Here is a 21,947-nt window from a genome sequence, read left to right on the forward strand (position 1 = left end):
CAAATCACTGCTGGGAAACTGTCAGTGAATTTATTTAATCTACAAATGAACATACAAATAGGGGATTGGGATTGCATATCTGATGCCCATATACTGAAGCCACTTTCTGCACAGTAGCTTCTGTCCATAACTCCCTCCCTTGGCTCCAACGGAGAGCCAGTTTGGAATAATGGGTTAAGGCAGGGGTAGGCAACCTTGGCTCTTTTACGACTCGTGGACTTCAACTCCCAGAATTCCTGAGCCAGCATGGCTCAGCTTGGAAACCTCTCCCTTTCCCCTCAGCATGGCTGGCTCAGGAATTCTTGGAGTTGAAGTCCACGAGTCATAAAAGAGCCAAGGTTGCCTACCCCTGGGTCAAGGCATCAGGCTAGAAACCAGGAGACTGTGAGTTCTAGTCCTGTCTTAGGCATGAAAACAGACTCGGTGACTTTGGACCAGTCACTCTTGCTCAGCTCTGGGAAGCAGACAAAGGCAAACCACTTCAGAAAAACCTTGGCAAGGAAACTACAGGAACTTATCTAGGCAGTCTTCAAGAATTGAGCATGATTGAATGGAAGAAAAAAATGTTCCAATTAAAAATTGGAAGGATTATTTCCATAGATTTCAAGAAGAGTGGGGCTGTTAAATGCCGACTTTGTAACAAAACACAGGACATCTCACTTTTTTGGAGGGGAGAATCATAGAGTAAGAGATAACTTGGTAATTATACTTGTATTTGCTGCAAAGGAAATCAAAAGCTTCTTTCTATTCATCATTTCTTTCTGCACTTTTTTCTCTTTTTTGTTTTCTTCTGTATTAGTTTGTGTTATTTTAGTTTATATTTTCTCTTTAAAACTTTAATAAAATTTATAGATAAAAGAAACAAAGCACGGGACTTGGGGATCAAAACTACTTCTGCTGCTGCTGCTGCTGCTATAACTACTACTAATCATATTAATAGTGTGAATAATAATAATAATGCAAAATATTTCAAGAAACTGCAGCTTCCTATAATAACTCCAGCAATGCTACAAAAAACTGCGCTACTCAGAACATCTTACATTTTAAGGAGGTATCTGGTGGATACCTAGGATGCTGGCAGCAACCCGTGTCAACCACCTGTGCCAATCAATGTGAATGTTCAGTTGACTGAGGTTCATGTCTAAATAATAATAATAATAATAATAATAAGTGACAATACTTTTAACACCCATTGAACAACATCTTGGGAAGTTGGGGAGGATTTGATAGGTGAATAAAAATGGCAAATGGCTGACTGAGCAACAAACCATAATAATAGATAAAATTCCATATTGCCCACTGCTTGGTGAGCCCTTCTTTCTTTTTTATATGGTAGAAAAGTCAAGAAAATTTTTGAATCTATTTTTTTTTCTCCAACAGGACACACTTTCCTATCACAGAAGGAGCCAACAACGCCTGGCTCCGGGCCTTTATTTGGGCTACCTAAAACTCTGCAGTTCCGTAGATCAAATCAAAGTGCTTGTGCTACAAAAGCTGCCTAACATTCTGTGTCACGTTAAAATCCGAGACAATTGCAATGTGTCCAAGTAAGTGGAGGAACCTGGTTGGAATTAGCTTCTGAGTTGACATGGCTTGGGTTCCCTTATTCACTCACTCTGTGAATTTGCTTTCTCTTTGGAATGGTGCTCTCTGAAAATATTTTTCATCACTAGGGATATCAGGGCATATACCAAGATTTCTTATCTTCATCTGTCATTTATCTACCCATTATGCAGCAATCAGCCAAACTAATGCAACCTGACAAGTAAGGAAAGAAGTAGCCAACTCCATATCCCAACAGTGAGATCCAGGGATACAGTTCCTACTTGCCTTCACCCAGGGACTAATTAGCCCTTTCACTGTAATCCAGTTGAATGGGTGCTGATCAAAGATCAAGACAGGCCAGGCTTGCAGAGATGTTGGGGTTTATTTGTTTTGCCTACCTAAAGCCCATGTAGACCTTCCAATGGCACCTACACCTTGACCAAGGCAACATTACAGTGTTGCACCTTAAACTCTGCCCCTTTCAGGTGTTAGGCAACATCACGATACATGTAGAAATTGAGTGGTACTTGCACCACTCCCCTTGTCCTCCTGCTATAGATGCTTCTGTCCACCACTCCACTAAAGTACACATACTCCCACAATCCCCTTGTTTCAGACCAACAGAGTTGGAAGGGACCTTGGAGGTCTTCTAGTCCAGTTTCAGCTTTATGTCTTCAATCTTAAGAAGAGAGGAGAAATAAAAACCCAGGCTGGCTACGTTCAATGAAGAAACTAGATGAGTTAATGAGAAAATTGAGTCCACCCACCCGCCCGCATGAGACCCTAAGGAATGTGCATTAAAAAATTATAAGAAACATGGAACAGCCTGCATGTCAAAGAAAGTCTTCATCTTGATATGCACACGCAGAATGGAATCAGAAAGTTGGCCCTTTTTTAACCACAAGCAATTGGGTCTGTTACAAGTTTAGAAGATTTTACTATTAGAGAACAAAGCCTAAACGTACATTCAGTAAATTCTTCCTTGTGCAATGAACTTTTGTTATATTTCTAATTTTAACTTCATTCCCTATACAGAGAGGAATGGGAATGGATCCAAAGACTTTCTGGCTTGGAATCTATGGAAAATATGGATCATTCTGCAGAGTGCCCAACTCGACTGTTTTTTGAGCTCCAAATGGCAATGAAAGCTCTTCTTAAACAGATCAATCTTCCTCTACAACAGGTTTTATTTCTATATTAAATTTGTTCGTCGCCTAACTCGCTGTGAGGCTATGCAGTGTGACTCTTGTCATCCATCTCATTTCAAGTAGTTAAAGTCACTGGTGGGGAAAATACCACTAATACATGCATGCATGTATTTGTACCTATGTGTGCATGTATGCTGATCAACAACACTGAACTTGAGCTGATTTGGTATCAGATTTGATTTGTGTAGATTTTGCTACCAGTTAGGGCAGTGGTTCTCAACCTTTTTAATGCCGCGACCCCCAACCGGTCGTAAGTTGAGGACTAAACCGGTCGTAAGTTGAGGACTAAACCGGTCGTAAGTCGAGGACTACCCAACCGGTTGTAAGTCAAGGACTTTCCCTGCCTGGGAGCGCCACACATGCGTGGTGACGCCCCCTGCGCCAGCCGAGGCGTAGCTGGCAAGCGTCAGAAACGGAGCAGGCCGATCACCGGCTGGGCCACCAGCTGGCCCAGCCCAAGGGAAGTAAGGCACCCGCCGGAAAAGGGGAAAAAATGGCGGACAACCTTGCTTGGCGACCCCCGTGAAATGGTCGATCGACCCCAAATGGGGTCGCGACCCATAGGTTGAGAACCGCTGAGCTAGGGAAAGATGGAGTTATATTTTGTTTGCCTCCGGACAGATTAATGAAAGCTGTATTATAATTCATAGCCTCGTTGCCTTTGCAAACTTTCAGAAATGATGCTTTACTTTTAAACTTACAGTGAGCTCATGGTGAAACCCTGTATAAAACTTAATTTAAATCAAGATAGTAATCAGTGCCATAAAACAAATGGCCAGCTGTAAGTGGCAATAGAGCTTGCTCTTATATACCTCTGAACGTGTGTGAAATATGATTTGAGCTGGAGATTGAAATGATCCATATGTATATATGAAAGAGCATTCCTGAGAAGAGGAATTTAACCTGGGCAAGATTAGTGAAGCAAGTTTTATGACTGTAGCAGAAAAGTGATTTATTTAGAGGGAATAAATGATATGGATCGGCAATGCCAATTACGTCTCCTGGGAAGAGTGTCCAAGGGCATCTGCACTAGATGTGTGTCCGTGGGAAGAGAGAGGGAAGGAAGTGACCTTAGATTAGCAAGCAAGAAGTGTGTGAACTGAGAAACAGAGTGGGAATACAGGGTAAATCTTTAACTCTCTGTCTGCACCCTCCTGATCCTGTGGCCAGTAGGTCATGAAGTGGTGAAGGGTCATTACCATTGGTTTTGTACCTTCAAAAGTTGGATGAGATGTCGGATAAGCACCAGTATATAGTGAAGCAAGTGGATGACTGCTTCTTGTATGTCCAGGTACCAAGCCTTTAGCCCAAGATGCATCTCACACTGCTGTGTTAAAACAGAATAATTTGTTGTTATACAATTTAGCTGTCACCAATGCATTTGCCATGCAGTCAGATTCAGCTCACAAGAGCCAAGTGCATACACCCAAATACAATTGTCTTCAGTGGTGATTTGTGTACGGTCTACATAGTCTCTTGAAATGATGATGATGATGATGGTTCCATTGCTTAGTCTTCTTTATAATTAATCAGTCTCATTTTTTTTTCACTGTGCTTCTTGTTTTTTCTTACTAGAGACTGCAGATCATTTGCATTTTCAGCCTTCAGTGTAGTATTATCAGCATAGCACAAGGTATTCCACCTGCTTATACCAGTAATATCACCAATTTGATTTCAGTCAACAATCCAATATATGGGTATCGTTTTGATTGTTGGAAGACTGTAAGCCATGAAGAAATCACTAACACTAGATTGGCATAAATCAATCAAGTTGTTCTCCTGCTTCATTTTGGTTTTTCTAGGCCAGGGGTGTCAAACTCACAACATCACGTGACGTGTTGCGACATATTGTGACTTTTTTCCAGTAATGGGATGGGTGTGGTTTCACCATGACCCATCTGGCCTGCAGGCTGGCAGTTTGACACCCCTGTTCTAGGCCATAGAACCCAACTATTTTTTGCTCCTTAATATTTCCAACTTTGGCACTCCAGTCCAACAACAACAAGCACATCTTGCCTATAAGTGCTGTGAGTTTCATAATGAACTTCTGAAGATCATCAAGCTTCTGTTCTTCTGGATCAGTGGTTGGATAATCTGGAGAAACTTGAATAGCTAGGGAATTGTGGGAATTGAAGTCCACACATCTTAAAGTTGTTGCATAAAAGAGTCCTGAAGTCTTTTTTTTTTCTTTTTTTTTCTTTTTTCTTTTTTTTTTTTTAGTGTAAAGCTACTTTGTATAAAGTGATTTTATTATGGCTACACAAAGATGACCAAGGATATAGAGAACTCCAAGCTATCATCAAATTCACTATCTTTTATGTGGTTACCCTCTCTTTTAAGTAACAAATCTGATCACTACTCCCCCAACACGTAACCATTTAAATTGGAACAATTCGTCCATTGAGCATATTGTGTTGAGGGGAGGTGGAACCTGGCCTGATTCTGCAGGCCTTTAAAAAAATTAAAGCTAAACTGAAAAATGAAGGAGACTTGTGTTGAATCATTGTAGGCAGCAATATCTCAACTTTAAGACTTAGAATTTCTTACCAGCCAGTATTAGACATCTGCTTCTGAAATATCTGTACAGCATTCATCCCATTTTGAAATAAGTGGTGTTTCTTCTCTTTTCCTAAAGGGGTCACATTCTATAATGGGAGCAATGCTTTGTGGGGAAAAGTAGAACACGGTAGATATAATCCATAATTCAGTTTGGGGTAAAAAGAATTCTTAACAAAAAATATACTATTTGATGTTCGTGTTTTTCTCTAGTGCAGCTTGTTAATTTTATTTATTTGCATTATCCCAGTGCAATGTGGCAGGCTGATAGAAAAGCAAGGGAGCAGACAAAACTCCCTCCAGAATTCTACCTAGTTTGTTTTTAATAAAGTTCTGAATATTTGAACCAAATTGATTTTCATGTTTCCACATAAATGAAAATCTTGGGAAAATCATGGTGTAGGTTTTCTGGTTAATAAGTAACATGGGTGTTATTTTCGGGGGGGGTGTGAGTCTGGGGTTTTCTATGTATGTGTATGTTTTAAGGTGGAACATTAGGGCATGAAACCTTTTCTGAAGCAGGAATAAGAAAAGCACACCCCAATGTCTCTGTGTGTTGTGCCTGCATGTGTGTATGCCTTCACCTACATCCAAATGCCTATAGTTTTATAGACATGCCTGTCTGGCAGATGTTGTGACAGTTTGTTCTAATGTTTTATATCATTGTGAGGGAGGGGTGTTGCTAAAAATGCCATGTTATAACTTTCTCCTTCCCCCGTCCCCCCATTTCTTTTCTATGCATGTCCCTCTGTAGGCTAAGCTGTTCCGTCTGTATACACAGGAGGTGTTGGAATTGGGTCACAATGTGTCCTTTCTTCTCCTGCTCCCTGCCTCAGACGACGTCTGCACTGCCCCGGGACAGAACAACCCTTACACCCCCCACACAGGATTCCTTAACCTCCCTCTTCAGATGTTTGAACTCGGTATACTACCTTGGTTCTCCTAGAAATATTAACTCACTTGCCTTACAATAAAATCACAAAGTTGTATCTGTTCCCCCATCCAGTCTCTGCCTCCCTCCTCAGCAGAGAGTCCATAAATCATGTGATTTCTTAGCAACATCATTTTTTCTCTCTGACTCCAGATAGGTGTGAGAGAGAGAGACAGAGACAGGGACAGAGAGAGAGAGAGACCTGCTACCGGGTTACGTGTGCTAGTCATCATTCCCGCCCTGCAGAAGCTGGCAGATATCACGCAACACACAGCCCTTGAGTGTAGTAAAGCATGCAGAATCAGGTCATTTTGAAATGGGTTAATCAGCAAAGCAAAGAAGGTCGGTCTGGCTTAGTGATGATTTTGATGTTTTTCATAATTGCCACCCATTTGCCTATGCAGAATAGTTGGAGCTTAGACAAATACATCCATTATATATGCATTGGTCATTGTATTTAGGAGAGAAAGCATTTCTGTGACAAATGTTGCTAATTAGGAGTCATTCTGGAGGACAGCAGTTGTTTTTGGAGTAATTCCATTTTATTTGTTTGGAAGAATTGCTGCTCTGATTACCAGTACTGAAGAACAACTGCAGAAAGGGGCTGCTTCCTTCCTGCCTAGATTCCCAGATACAACCAGAAAAGATAAGAAGCTGAACTAGATAAACTTTGATTCCATTGGGTCAGGAACACGTTTATAATTTTTGAGGGCATCTGATTAGCACACTCACAAAGTGGATTTGCTTATTCCCAATCTGCTGGCAAGAGCTGTGATGGCAGGGATTAATATGCAGTATTGCAGGCTAATTCTGCCAACTGCCAGGAGTTCGATCCTCACCCGCTAAAGGTTGACTCAGCCTTCCATCCTTCCAAGGTCGGTAAAATGAGGATCCAGATTGTTGGGGGCAATACGCTGACTTGGTAAACCGCTTAGAGAGGGCTGTAAAGGACTGTGAACTGGTATATAAGTCTAAGTGCTACTGCTATTCCTTGTAGGCATGGCCAGCTACAAAACATTAACCAGAAGGCAAACTAGCCCTGGGGATGTACTTACCATTATTGTAAGGTGTGATTGTCAACACTATAGTGCTAGATGCCCTACATTGTATTGCAATATTGTGTTTAATTCTTAAATCAAATAATGTTTTGGTAAAGGCTTGGAGTTTGGTAGACTGCTGAGAAATATCTGGCACGGCTCATGGCTCCATGCTACCATTCCTATAATAAAATATGACTTTTAGGATTCAAAACAAATGGTTCCCAGCTGGTAATCTCCAGATACCTTGCAACTACAGTTCACTGGTTCACAAGTTTCCCTGCCAATCAGGTGTTCAACTTGGTATAAAAAGATTGGCTTTGGCCATTGAGGCTTAGGGTTACACTTTGCACTTCTCCTATTCTTTTGTTGTTGTTGTTGTTGTTGTTGTTGTAAAATCCAGGGAGTCCCTAGAGCTGCTGCTAAAATTTGGCAACGAAATGCAGAGTGCACTTCCTAGAAAGTGAAAACCTTTTTTCATATTTTTCTTGAAATAAAGAAGGAAAGTAGGTGCATTGAGCTCAACTCATCCCTCCAGTAATGCCACCCTCATCCTCAGTAGCCATTTAAGTGCACTCCAAGCTACTGTACAAAAAAGTAAATCCAGAAATTGTGATGTTTCCAGTAGGATTAGAAGCACATTTAATATCTGCTATAGATCTGCAGAGACAGCAGAGGTAGTAAAGCAGTTTGACGTAAACAATAAGAATGGAGGCTGCTCTGCTCATCCGTCTCAATGCAATGAATTTATAATGCGGGAATCATAAGCATTCCAGGGAGAATTCTACTAACAGCTCAATTTTGCTTTCCAAACAAAAAGTAACTGATCTCATGCCCTCGAGCAGAGGCCATTTTCTGATTTATTGCACATTTTTCCCTAGTGCCTATAAAATAGCTGTGATTCACCTCCCAAATATTGGAAACTTCCACTCCATATTAGCTGGTGGCTACTGGATCTTTAACTGTAAAACCACAGATGACTCTGCTAAAGTTAACATTTGTTACACCAACATTATAGGCCTGGTTTTGCAACCACACCGCAGTAAGGAGATGCAGCTCTGAAGCTAAAACAGCAGTTGTCACATTTTGCTAAAGTGCCACCTGTGTAGGGTAAGCCAGATGCTCAGAGAGTCCTTTAGAAATTAGCCCTGTTGGGAGAGGATGAAAAGAAGTCAGTACTGCTTCTTTCTTTCCTTTTTTCAGACATGGTTGAAAAATATGTTGGCATGATCAAAGAGAGATATAAAGAGCTTGGGAAGATCTTAAAACATACCTAGGTTAAAAAGAACCCCACGGGTTTTCAAGCAATTAAAAGGAGATTGTGACATTCATTTGCAGGTATAGCTTTGTCAAACCTTTAAACTAATAGAAAACCTGCTCAACCTATGAAACAATTGAGGGAAGCTAAAATTCTATTAAGAAGATTATTGAAACGTTTCAAATATTCAGTCCTGAACAAATCACACACTGAATTTGCACCGTGAATAGTTGCTAGCACTATTGTTAGGTTAGAGGCAGGACCATTAAGAATCTACTGCAGTTTTCCTATTACTGTAACTTCCCTTGTATTTTGGACACTGCTGATTGGAAGTGGTTGCCAAGATTTTAAGTAGGATTTTTTAATAATTGTTTCTGGAGATGCCAGTCATTCAATGTGGGATGTTTTGATGCCAAATATGGGCTGAGCCTAAACAAGCAGTATATAGATTATGGAAGTTTGTAAGTAGGGTATGTTGGAGACCCAGTGAATACCAAAACAAAAACAAAAACCCAAGTCCATCAGAGACTAACCCTTTGTTCAATGGAGAGTGTTGTTAAGAAGATGACTCTGTTAAAAACACATAACACATTTAGATCAGCTTACATAAAGTGTGGTCAGACATTGAGAAGCTTTTTATAGAAACTTCCCTAGCTGTCCTGAGAGCATGACTATAACACCTGTCTGAAACTTCTCAAAGCAGCCTAATCCTTTTCTTGGATCCTGCAGCACTTGTAAAACACAATTGCATGTTTCTGAGAAAGCTGCTTTAAAAAGCTGCATAGATGCTGATGACTTTGTGTTGTTGTGTGCACCAAGGACCTTTTTGGAGACTGAATTCAACGTGTGGCAAAAGCCTTTTTCTTATATTACTTGTTGACATTGCACATGAATAAATATTCATTATTAACCTACAGTGGTTATAGTTTGTGTAAGAAGAGGCCAATGTGTGTAGAGCTGATACTATCTCAGAAAGCTGTGATGAAACACACATAATTGCCTGTAGGATGTGCTTCATGATTGCCAGTAGTAATTTGTTCAGAACAGAAAATGATCAAAGGGTGAGGGGGTGGTCCAAGTTTAGCTCAACAATATTTCTATTGTGGAGACAGAAATAATACTTGATGGAGCTTCTCTGATCAATATATTATCACACCTAAGACATAGATCTGGCAACATAAATGCAGCATGAACAGAAATACAGACTTGCACCTCTTCACTTTTTGTTATTGCTGTTGTATTTTCTTCTTCAGTTTTATTGGGAGGTGGGGTGGGAGAGAGAGAGAGAGGCACCATGATTAACCAGAATTGAAAATCCATATTCAGAAAGGTATATACAACTAGCTAATGTGATATTTTTATTGGGCCAATATCTGTAGATGTAATGAAAGTTTATGCATTTTCAAATTGCACTGAACTCTTTATCAGGCAGAATGGAGAGGCAGTGTTGTTCAATAACTCTTCACAAATCTGAGTCTCATCTCATTCTATATACTTCATTAACCTGGTACTCCCCATAAGTACTTGCTGGGAATTATGAGAGTTTATTCTAACAAATCTGGATGACACCAAAGAGGGAAGAACATTCTATATCATGATCTAAACCAATAGTGTTCAAAAAAAAGGGGGGGGGAAAGTTTGAAATTGGTTGCTGTCTCTTGAAAAATGTGGTATACTCCTAAACTCAATCTGTGATGCTCTGTTAAAGGAAGGCTAGTAGAACAGAGATTTTGAATGGCACCTCAGGATATATGTCACTGAGGGTGGGAGAAGAAAGCTACCACTTGCAAATGCGAAAGAAATAGCATACTGTACCACCAAACTTCCATCTTGTAAAATACAGAGAGCAGGGTTTGCCACAGCACATGTTTCAGAAATATGAAACATTTGGTGAGTAGATTAGTATTTCTGCAATATATTTTAAAATACCTGAGTCTGGATTGGAAGGTTTGTAGTTCACAGAGCACATATTTTCGGTGAGAAGGTCTTAGGTTCAATCCCTTGCAATTCACATTAAACAACATGGGATTAGATACCTGGTAATTGAGCAGACTTTCTACTTACGTCCTGCTGTAGGCAATATTGAAAGAGTGGAGAATTGGACAAAGAGCCTAACCTGGTTTAAGACAGTATCCATTGTTCTTTTCTTGATCCATTATTCAATTCTTTCATAACACATTGGTCTTTTCTTATATATAAGGACTTGATGAATTTGTTATGAGATAATTGCTATTCTGGATGGACTGCAATTTTATTTATCAATACCTCATATGTATCTTATTGAGACAGAAAGGTATTATGGCCAGCATCTTCATCTGTAGGGAATTCTTGTAGGCAGATGTGAACCTCTATTTTACTGCAGGAACAAAAGTGATGTTAAGTATAATGAGTATAGGAAGCTGTGCCCTTCAGATGGACTAGAACTTCCCTTATCCATGAATATTTTAACCATAATAAAGCATGGAAGGCCTGTTTAGCAATGTTGTCCTTGAGATGGTTGTGTAGCATAGCCCAAGGAGCCAAGTACAATTCAGAATGGATTTTACTGCTCATTTGATACACAATTGAAGCAAAGCAGTTATTGATTGGCATAAACGCATTATTGATGAGCTTATGCTAATATCAACACAACTTTGTAGATTTTACTCAAATAATGAATAACACCTGATCATTTTTCAGTCTATGAAGTATAGTGTTTGAAGCAGAAAGCTTTATCTGGCTTTCCATCCCTGATGGACTTCTGTGTACAAGCACACTCTGGCTTGTGTTTTCATCCTGCCTGATTGAGATTTATATGTACGTTTGAAGCTTGCATACTTTCTACACCAACAGGAAACTATCCAGTAGAAAAAAAATCACTTTAACCTTTCCTAAGGACTTAACAGGTATGGCAAAAGCTTTTAAATTTGTAAGATGCAGAGATGCTTAGGGGGCAATTGGCAATGCAGAACAATCCAGTTGAGACCAAGCAGAACAAAATATAGACCAATAATGAGGAATCATTTTTTAAAGTTTCAAGGCAGATCTTTAGTACATCCAAAATATAATCATAAATACAGCCAGATATATAAGTGAGATATATGGCTGCTGTCTTTCTACTCTACTAATCGAATACCTGTGGGAGTCTCTGATCCACAAAAGCTTAAGCCACATAATTCTGTTTGATGCTAAGGCCCTACATGATGCTTTTGTGTTTTCACTACCCTTCTGTAGTTTTAGCACTTCACATAATCCTTGTTTTTAGGGAATAATGTAAGCTATGGCAACTGATCTCGATTAAACGCTTTCAAACGGTAAGTCTTTATGGGTCCCCTATGTAATACACTTACTTCTGTGCTTTGTTGTCTCCTCAGTTCATTTCTGCAGTTACAAGGAAAAATTTATTAGCCTCTATTGCCGCCTTTCCGCTGTCATAGAGCTAGATTTTCTGAGCACCCAGCAGTCCCTAAGAGAAGCCATTTCAGACAGTGAAGTTGCTGCTGCTAAACAAAGACACCAGCAAGTCCTAGATTACATACAGGTAACCATCTGTTTTCCCACTACTCGGGGTTAATTTCTGGCAGGGGCAGCATTTGAGAACCTAAGCAGAGAACTGTTGGGTGAGGCAAGGCATAAAGAGGTGACTGTTAACATGCAACTTGAGTTTTATGAAGTTTTTAATTCCACTTTTCCCTCCCGTCTTCTTCGAATTGCTTACTTTATGAGTGAATCTCAGGGATAAAATCATATGACGAGTCAACTGAGGTGTTATAGAAAAGTCTGTCAGTTGGGGTTATACAGGTAGTCCTTGAGTTATGACTGGTTGCATAGAAACCATTCAACGTTACAAGAGCACTCCCCCCCCCAAGGTTCTTACAATCTGCTTCTGAAGTGTTGATGGCTGCTAGCCTAACTTGTGGTCAAATTACTGTATTTTGGGCACACAATGGTTTTGCATTTATAGCCCTTTGCACTATCCTGCAGTCACATATCCACGATTTACAACATTTTTGCTGAAAAACAGTGTTTACTTGCATTTTTGGGCAAAATGCCCCATAGCAAACAATAGGTTTATTTAACAACAATGGTGATTTGCTCAATAAACCACCACAAACCAAGTATAAAATTGCATCAGTCACATGATGACCTGCGTTACAGCTTTCACAACTTATGACCATAATGGGAAGGTTTTATTACAGGCATAAATTGGGGACTACCTGAAACCCATGCCTTTTCTTATGTGAGCAAAAGCTGCACATTGCAATAGGCACAGGGTAACTGAGTCCAAGAAATCAAGCAAAGGTGGAAGGAACAGACTCAGATTCAGTACAACAGAGATATCAACATTAAGGTGTCATCTATCATAAACCCAAAAGTGCACCTTCTCTGTAGCAGCACCTGACCTCTGGAACAAGCTCCCTCTGCCCCAGATCAGGATGGCCCACACTCTGTTGTTGTTTAGAAGAGCTGTAAACACCTGGCTCTTCAGCCCAGGTTTTGGAGAAGAAAAGTGAGACCCCTCTCTTCATCATGCTTGCCATATTTTATCTTTATCTTTGAAGTGTTACTGATTTCTTTGGATACTATAGTATTAGTATCAATTAAACTTTTATAGTGCCTGACTTTCAATGATTTTGAGCAGCTCACAACAATCAAAGAAATTACAATCAATTCAATAACATTTACCAATAGTAATAGGCACCTTGGGTACGATCCCAAGACAATTGGAGCTCCACTTGAACACCATTGGCATTGACAAATTCAACATCAGCCAATTACAGAAGTCAGTTTTACTTGGAAAAGCTTACATCCTGTGATGATATCTGTAACACCATCAAGCATCCCCATCTGTCTGTTCTGAGTCCTTGGAAAGGACTCGATAGGTGGACAAAAATGCCAAATCCAGTCTGAACATCTGGCTGACTGTACAATGAACTATAATAATTTAGAAGATATTCTCTACTTACAAGAACAAGAAGATGAAATCAAATCAGCATTCCAGTCATTACCAAGAGGCTACAAGAATTGATGGAATATCTACCACAGAAGCATGGCAGGCTACAGAAGAAGAATCTGTAAATCAAATTATGCTAGTAGAGATCTGGAGAAGGTCACAGTGATCAACAGATTGGAAGAGATCAGTCTACATACCAGAAGAAAGGAGACTACAGTACCGTAGTACTGGGTAGAATAGCAATACGTTTTGTGTCTATAGCTACAAAGATCAGAATCATGCAGACCATGGTTTTCCCTTGGACACTCTATGGAAGTGAACCCTGGGCTTGAAAAAGCAAGACAGAAAGTGTATTGATGTTTTTGTGCTTTGTTTTGATGAAAACTCCTGGAAGAAAAGAGCAAAGTAGATAGCCTTAATTACCTCAGCAATAACTCCACCATTGGAAGACCTAAAGGACCAGATTGGAAATACGTTGTCCTAGAGAAAAATCTATCAATGTGATTGATATGAGTCAACATCTGTTTGATGATATCAAATCAATCAATTTTAATATAGTTAGCTTATATTTCTAACCACTTCTGATAGTTTCAAGTGATCTTAAATTTAATCCAGGATGCAATCCATTTCTCTTTTGTGACATTACTATTTTGTAAATAAATCATTAGCTTTATCAAATAGCCCTTGGTTTCAAATTCTGAAACAAATGCCTTCTTTTCCACATCACTTAATATCCAATGCTTTTAACATTTTAAAATTTATTTGTATTAATCTATTAATTAATCTAATTATATCCCCATCCCCCTGTTCCCTATTCTCTCCATCCAGATAGGTCATTTGACAGGAAATCTCCCCCCCCCCAACTTTTAACCTCTATCTTCCCAGCAGCTTCACCATCCCACAAAGTGATTTCATTTTATACCAATTGTTGCATTGATTACTAGTTCCTTCTTGGTGCTTTAGTGAATGATGTGTGACTAAAGAGAGAGAGGGGTGTAAATAATTGTTGGCAATTTTTTTTTCATTTCTGCATTTTTTAAAAGTAACTGAAGTCAAAAGCTTGCTAAATAAAGACAATGAAACCTTGTACATATGTTTAAAAAGTAAAAGACATAAATTATTATATTCGTTCACATACTGTTAATTGTTTAAGACTTCTTTTTTTAAAAAAAAAAAATAACATACCAAGTGGTAAGGATTCTAACAAGTGAGGAGGTCTGTTCTGCTCCTGACAAACATTTCATAGAAAAGACAGAAATTTACGTCCTGGGTTGCATGATTATTTATGATTGATGAAAATGTGGCCATTTTTTAAACCACCATGTTTGTACCAAATTACTGTGACAGCATATTGGACCTGTCAGGTTCCTTCTCAAATGAAAACCAGCTGTATTCCACCTACTGGCAACGGAAAAAGGGGGGAAAGAAACACTAATTCACTCCACCGCATACCACAATCTTCAGCCGCAACCGCAAAACCACAAGAACATTTGTATGATCCTAGATCTAAGACAGTCACTATACAAACTAAACACTGTAAAGAGTGAAGGAGTCCATAAACGCTGTTCAGCAATGGGAACTGGTGAGAAACTAAATGGTAAAAATTATATGTAGGCAAAGAATATGTTGTAGCCTGATAGGCTATGGAATTGTGAGAAAAGAAGTTTTTTTTCAGATTGACTAAGATATAACAAATATCTGAAGCTGACTTTGAAAATAAATCTTCATTTAAATATACAGTGTTATATGTCAGCCATTCTTAAAGACATAGAAACAAGCAGTTGTACTTTGGTCTTTCATATACATCAAAAGAGATTGGGTAACATCACATGAGAGGTAAAGATTTATTTGGTTGTTTATTCGTGCAGAAAAATTATATGGCTGCCCATGACTCTGGATGGCAAACAGCTAGTTTGCTAAAGAAAAAAACAACTTGGAAATTATTGTGAATACTCTTCCAATCAATAGTTGTTCCAAAGTGTTTTAAAATTATGGCAATGTTTCATTATTTATTTACAAATTGAGTTTTGCTTTCTATGTTTTCTTTCCTAACTTTGGGTTTAGGGGATTTTGATCAATTTCCCTATTTTATTTATAGGCAATAATAATGCACATTTAAAAAGCAGATAATAAAGGGATATGAATATAGCCAAACTTGTAACAAACTGGAACATCGCCATATGTGTGTGGTGATATCTCCCTCACATATGTTTTAACATCCTTCCCCCAGCACTTTTGGGAGATGCCCACGTGAAATAGCTGTATCTCCGTCCTTCAAGGCACAGCTTAGTATGTACCCATGGACACTAGGTCACAGGTGACAATGTGTACATCTTCTTTTTAAGGAATTGTGCCAAACCTTTATGGTTGTTGTCACGAAATGCAGGTTATGGTATGCTAGATGGCAGAGGTTATAATTAATACCTTAAATTATGTCCAGGAACTAAGAATCTATTTTATTTATTTATGTTAGTTATATTGCATAGAGTAAAAAACAAATCTAAAGAAAAAGATAAAAAAGGAAAAAGAGGTGCAAGAAAATAAACAGGAGAAGAAAAAAAACTAAAGTTATGAAACATAATTACTTCTGACCTTTTTTTAAAACAGATATTTAAAAAAGCTATCATCTCTCCAAAAAAACCAGAAAGTCAGAACTCATAAAACTTTAGTGGTTGCTGTGATTTGCTAGCTAGGCTAAAATTAATAATGCATATAAAGTGCCATACTCTGAGAAATTGGAAGGAGAAGGTACAGTGAAAAAATCTTGAGTGCACGAGAAGGCAGTTCATCTTAAAGATCCTTATCAAATTCTACTAGGGTTATCTTTCTCTTGCAATTAACAAAAGTCAATTAAATTTGTCAAACCAAACAAGAGTTGCTTGTGAAAATATGTCTGTATTATTTCCCCATGCAGCAAATTGATGAGATCTGGCGTGAAATGAGGTGGATCAATGAAGCCTTGCAGTATGCACGGTATAGACCCACAACCTCTGGCTTGCCCCTCGTGAAAATTCTCGATCTCTCAGAGGAACCCCTGCAGAAGAAAATAAGCTCAACGTCCTCCCATCTGGACTGTCTTCCATCCCCACCTCCTTCCCCAGAGATAGAGATACCAAGGAGAAAAGCTGGTAAGGGTAAAATATCTTCCATCTCTTTCATCAAGGTTTCCACCATTTCTGATTCAGTAGAACATAGTCACCACTGTAAGCTAGAGCTGCCTAAAGAACTCAAAGTGGCTGTGTTACATTTGCCACTGGATTTGGCATCTCTGTGATAGGTCTCCACTCCAAACATATTATTCAGCCAAATTAACCGAGGAAGTGTTATCCTTCTGTCTACAGCTATATCTGGCTGGCTTAAGGTTGACTCAGTCTTTCATTCTTCTGAGGTCAGTAAAATGAGCGTCCAGATTGTTGAGGGCAATAATGCTGACTCTGTAAACTGCTTAGAGAGGGCTGTAAAGCACTGTGAAGCGGTATATAAGTCTAAGTGCTATTGCTGTTCTGAAGAGTTCCCTTCTCTCATTTGGCATCATTCACATTTGGCTCCTAAATTCCCCCATCAGTATGATTAATGTAGAATAAGCACAACTCAAATGCTATGTTCTAATCAGTATTAAAACTGTTCTGCTTGAACATCTCTGGGTATGTCACATTATATTCAACCTGTAAAAATGTTTTCACGCTGCACCACAAATCTCTGCACTGCCGTGCTTGAGCTAACCAGTGCTACTTTTGCTGACCAGTGGTGCAGTCTTAAAATAATCATCCAATTATTGCCTTTTTCTCAGTCATTATCTCTGTGTGTTTGTGTTTTAATGACTAGAGCCAATCCTCTGCTCAATAAACCCATTAATGTGAGCACAAAAGCTCAGCTTCATTTAAACAATTAACATCTTCCTGATATTGGAAGCATAACTCAGGACCTAAAATATTAACCCTTTTGGTCTGGACTTGTTTCATTATTGTTGCATTTGGAGATGACATCAACAAAATTATTAACATGACTCTGGATCAATCACTGTATGTTAACTATGCATATATTCTCCATGTCTATATTACTAGGACTTGATCAAAATATGACGAATATGGATTGGGGGCCATGGGAGTTGGCTAAAAGAATTATTATACAACACTAGAATGGAAAATAAGTAATACGTAGACTTGCAGCAATGGATTACACTTAGATGTTCTCTGTCAACGTTTGAATTAATCTTTTTCAACAAAGGAGTAAAAAAGACATTTGAGCAATATGCTCAAACTGTTTTGGACTTGTATTTCTAATATAATTTCCAGCTCTTTATTAAACTTTATTAAACAAAAATTTAATAAATAATAATAACAAATAAAAAGAAAACATTTTAAAAGAGGCATTTCTCCCAGGGTATCTGCGCTAGGTGAGAATCAGGGATACATTGTTTGCCAGCCACCCTGAAGTATTTGACTGTCAATAAACTTTGTCCTACGGCTCACACTTCAGCAGAATAATTAGAATATGATGGAGGATGAACAGACTGAGATAAAACCCTCTTATCTTTTATATTCCACTCCTGGCCCCTCTATCATCATGCCCCACTAATAAATTAATTAATTAATTTGCCATCCATCTCACCGAAGGGAGTGGCTTACAACATTAAAAGGAAAATAAAAATGATAAATAACAACAAAAAATCTTTGTTTTTGGCATTGTTACATTAGTCAGGAGACTATAAGTCTTTTGCGAAGGAGCAGTTTGGCTGCCTGTTTACCAGCTCTGTCAGCTACAGGCTTGCCTGCTTCCCATGGTGTGCCACAAGAGGGCAAGCTGGCTTCTCACCAGAAAGAGAGAGAAACAGCTCTTCCTGCAGTTTCATCCTAGGCCTCCTCCCTTCCCCAGAGCTGCCTCGTAAACAGGCTCCATAACCATTTGGCTGCCTGCACAGAGTACCAACTCATCCCCCACCACCACCACCAAGTGGTACCTATTTATCTACTCGCATAGAACATGCTTTTGAACTGTAAGGTAGGCAGAAGTTGAGGCAGGTGACGGGAGCTCACCCCGGCTCACAGTGCTAGGACTTGAACTGCTGGAGCAAAGTCCATCTCCAGCGTCATTAAACCACTGAGCCACTGCACTTCTTATTTAAAAAAAATGTAATAATAACAAGAGTAAAGGAATAAAATGATGAAAATATGTTTGTTAGCTCTGCCCAACCAATGCCCTCCATATGTGTTGGATATCCTTTCTATCTGGAAAAGGACCAGGCAAAGGAACACATGTAAATTATTCAATGTTTCATTGAATTCAGTGGCCTGCAATAAAAGAATCCCTATTTTTCTACCTTCTTCTATTTGGCCCAATCTATCCTGGCAGAATATATACTTCCTCTGTGTCCATCCAGCATGCAAATCCAAAGGATAGTATCCATACATAATACTCTTCACTTCCCCGCCTCCAGTAGATAGTTCAGGTGACAAACTGATATGAATTATTTCCCATGCCATGCACACTGAAAACTGAGATCTGCACATAAAAACAGAGCCTCTTTCACAAACAGCCCAGCATCAGAATAAATATACTGAAGGAAGCGCATGCAGCTGATGTTTGCGTTCTGAGATTGAAGACTTGTTTTTATTTTGGTTTGGTTTGGGAGCTTTTTTTTTTTTTTCAGCGCTTGTCTGGTCTCTCCGTTTTGTGTTGGGAACAGATGAATGGCATCACGTACCAGCCGTAGGACTTTCCAAAGAATCCACGCTCCTGCGGCTGGCAAAAATCCCACAAGGTTACTCCAGCTGTCTAGAGTCAGGCAGTCCTGAAAATGCAGGGAAGAACAAGCAACAAGCTCTTCTGTGCTTTCCCCCTTTAGTAAGAAAAAGTTAATTGCTCTGAGTAACAACGGGGGTTGTATTTGATTGATCCAAGGATTAAGCTATTTTTTATGATGCATCAGAAACATGGGGGGAGGAGGATAGCGGAAGGAAGCCTCTCCTAAACTTTTGTCATAATCCCTTTTAGCTTCCCAGTGTGGTAGGTTCCAGCCTCAATTTCCCTGGAGAGCCCTCACTGGAAAATCATTCCAATAGCTGATTTTCCCCATCAAGGTCTAAGTCCTCCCTATGTGTATTCACCCATCCATCCCTTTCTCTGTTCTCTTTTAGTGGCACCCGTAGCTCATATCTCTAGAATGGCCCCAGAAGCAAGGATAGTGCTTGGATGTCTTATTCCATATAGACAGTGGTGGGATTCAAATATGTGAACAACTGGTTCTCTGCATGGATGCCACTTCCGGAAGTCCATTCTAGGCCTGGGCAACAAAAAATTAGCTACCGGTTCTGCCCAATTGGTGAGAACCAACTGAATCTCACCACTGCATATAAACCAGAGGTCCCCAACCCCCAGTCCGCAACCTGGTACTGGGCTGCACATCATTCAGAACCAGACTGTGGAAGTGGCAGGCGAGTGCACATACATGCGCAAAGCTGCATTCATGAAAGCAGCGCAAGCATGCAAAACCACCCCCTTCTCTCCCCCCCCCCCCCGTTGCCTTTGCCTATCCACTGAGCCAGACAGGTTGGGGAACACTGATATAAGCAACTCCCTTTTCCCACTGTACAAGCAGGGCTGCTTTATAGTGGAGCCCAAATCTGGTAGATAAGATTACAGTTTCAGTTCTGTCCAATCTAATGCACTTCACTGGAAGTTTTTAAGAAGAGACTGGGCAGCCATTTGTCTGAAATGGTATAGGGTTTCCTGCCTGAGCAGGGGGTTGAACTAGATGACCTCCAAGGTCCCTTCCAACTTTATTATTATTATTATTATTATTATTATTATTATTATTGACTTCTCCCCCCCCCAGAAAAAAAATTAGCAACAGTAATATAATCGAGTCTTTGAACAGGTTATAGTCCAATTTAATGGAGTTAAAACTGTGCACAGTATATTATGCAAATTATTCAGATTCCAAGTAATATAACTGCATTTTTCTAAATTCTGTTTGAACGGAAGAAAAAAAATCTGTTAATCTATTTGCCTTAATATTAGTGGAATTTAGCATCCAAGGTCTAAATGAATAATCATAGTGATTAATCGTACCTTTTGTTTGTTATCATGAACAAATTTCAGAGTAGAGCTTATACAGATTTCTATTCAGACTAAAAGCACTGCAGAATTAGGCACTATTTATAATGTGCTTTTGCTCTGAAAATACATGTAGCACAACAGCCAATCATTTGGCATTCTTCGAATGGATTCCTTGTTTCTTCATGTTATCAGAGTTTCAAAGCATACAAATGAGAGGCATAGTTTTAAGTAAGCCTAAAACTATAAGGGCTCCTTTTGTTCTGGGGCTGGACAATTGGACATAAAGATTGATAGAGAAGTCAAGAATACATGAAGCCAATAATTCATGGTGAGGTTATCTACCTATCCAAAGTCCATGCCAAACAAGAGATGAAGCATCAAACATAATTAGAGATCAAAAACAGATGCAGGACATGATCCAAGAATCAAAAAACAATATTTGACTGAACGGGTAACTCAAAAATTAAAGGACTAGCATTTCTGGGCTGAAAAGTATCAGAATGACTATGAGTGGCCATCTGAATGTTCACAGCCCAGAAATGATAGCCCTATCAGAAGTAAGATGTTGGCTGAATTCATGTATCACACTAAGCCATAGTTTTAATCATGGTTTGTTGAATAAGCCATATTAACTAGATTCACCCATAAAACTAAGCTACAAACCACAATTTGTAGAGCGAAACAGTTGGATTTAGTCATCCTATTAAGCCAAAATTAAACAAATTGTATTCTGATTTAGGACAATATGTGAACCAAGTTCAATGTTTATAGCAAGTAGTAATTTAGAAGAGAAGGCTGAGCTGTCAAAGCTCATAACAGGCTCGATTGCAGAGCCTTAGAAAGGGCTTAATAAAAAAATTGGGGAGAGGCTGAATAAGACTTTTACTTAGAAACAGAGACTATTCCTGAGTAGACTTTTTTCAGAAGAAGTCCCTGAGTCCCTCTTGTTATTTCTTCAGTGGATCCTTCTATATTTAATGGGCAAGTAATTCTACATGGTCTTGAGAACAAAAGAGGGCCCTGATACATCTGAGCAAGCAGTGTAAAGTTATCTCCTCAAAGGACCATGATCCCACCAACCCCATCCTGATCAACACCAATATTTTGGGTAATACATTCCTCCATGTTCTCTACCGAAGGGGAACACCAGAAATGGTTCTTAAGTTCTCCTCTTCGTACAGTATTTGTAGAAATGTATTCAGTAACAAGGGCAGTGCAGTGGCTCAGTGGTTAAGATGCTGGGCTTGTTGGCTGGAAAGCCAGCCGCCCAGGTTTGAGACCCGAGCGCCATGTGATGGAGTGAGTTCCCATCCTCGCCCCATCTCCTGCTCACCTAGCAATTCGAAAGCATGTGAATGTGAATAGATAAATAGGGACCCTTGTGGTGGGAAGGTAACACCAATCTGCGATATCATGCTGC

At 39.4% G+C, this 21,947-nt stretch overlaps 1 protein-coding gene across 1 annotated transcript in view; it reads left to right on the top strand.

Annotated features, from left to right (window-relative positions):
• ANKFN1 (ankyrin repeat and fibronectin type III domain containing 1) overlaps positions 1 to 21,947 on the top strand; it is a 137,117-nt gene that overhangs the window by 114,158 nt on the left and 1,012 nt on the right. Inside the window, exons 13-17 of the mRNA XM_039343567.1 lie at positions 1,381 to 1,547; positions 2,581 to 2,728; positions 6,064 to 6,232; positions 11,889 to 12,055; positions 16,383 to 16,602. Of these exons, the coding sequence (XP_039199501.1) occupies positions 1,381 to 1,547; positions 2,581 to 2,728; positions 6,064 to 6,232; positions 11,889 to 12,055; positions 16,383 to 16,602 (871 nt within the window). The remainder of the gene's footprint in view (positions 1 to 1,380; positions 1,548 to 2,580; positions 2,729 to 6,063; positions 6,233 to 11,888; positions 12,056 to 16,382; positions 16,603 to 21,947) is intronic.

The sequence above is a fragment of the Crotalus tigris genome, unplaced genomic scaffold, assembly GCF_016545835.1.
Source record: "Crotalus tigris isolate CLP2741 ecotype Arizona unplaced genomic scaffold, ASM1654583v1 scf7180000017865.1625608, whole genome shotgun sequence".
Lineage (NCBI taxonomy): Eukaryota > Metazoa > Chordata > Lepidosauria > Squamata > Viperidae > Crotalus > Crotalus tigris.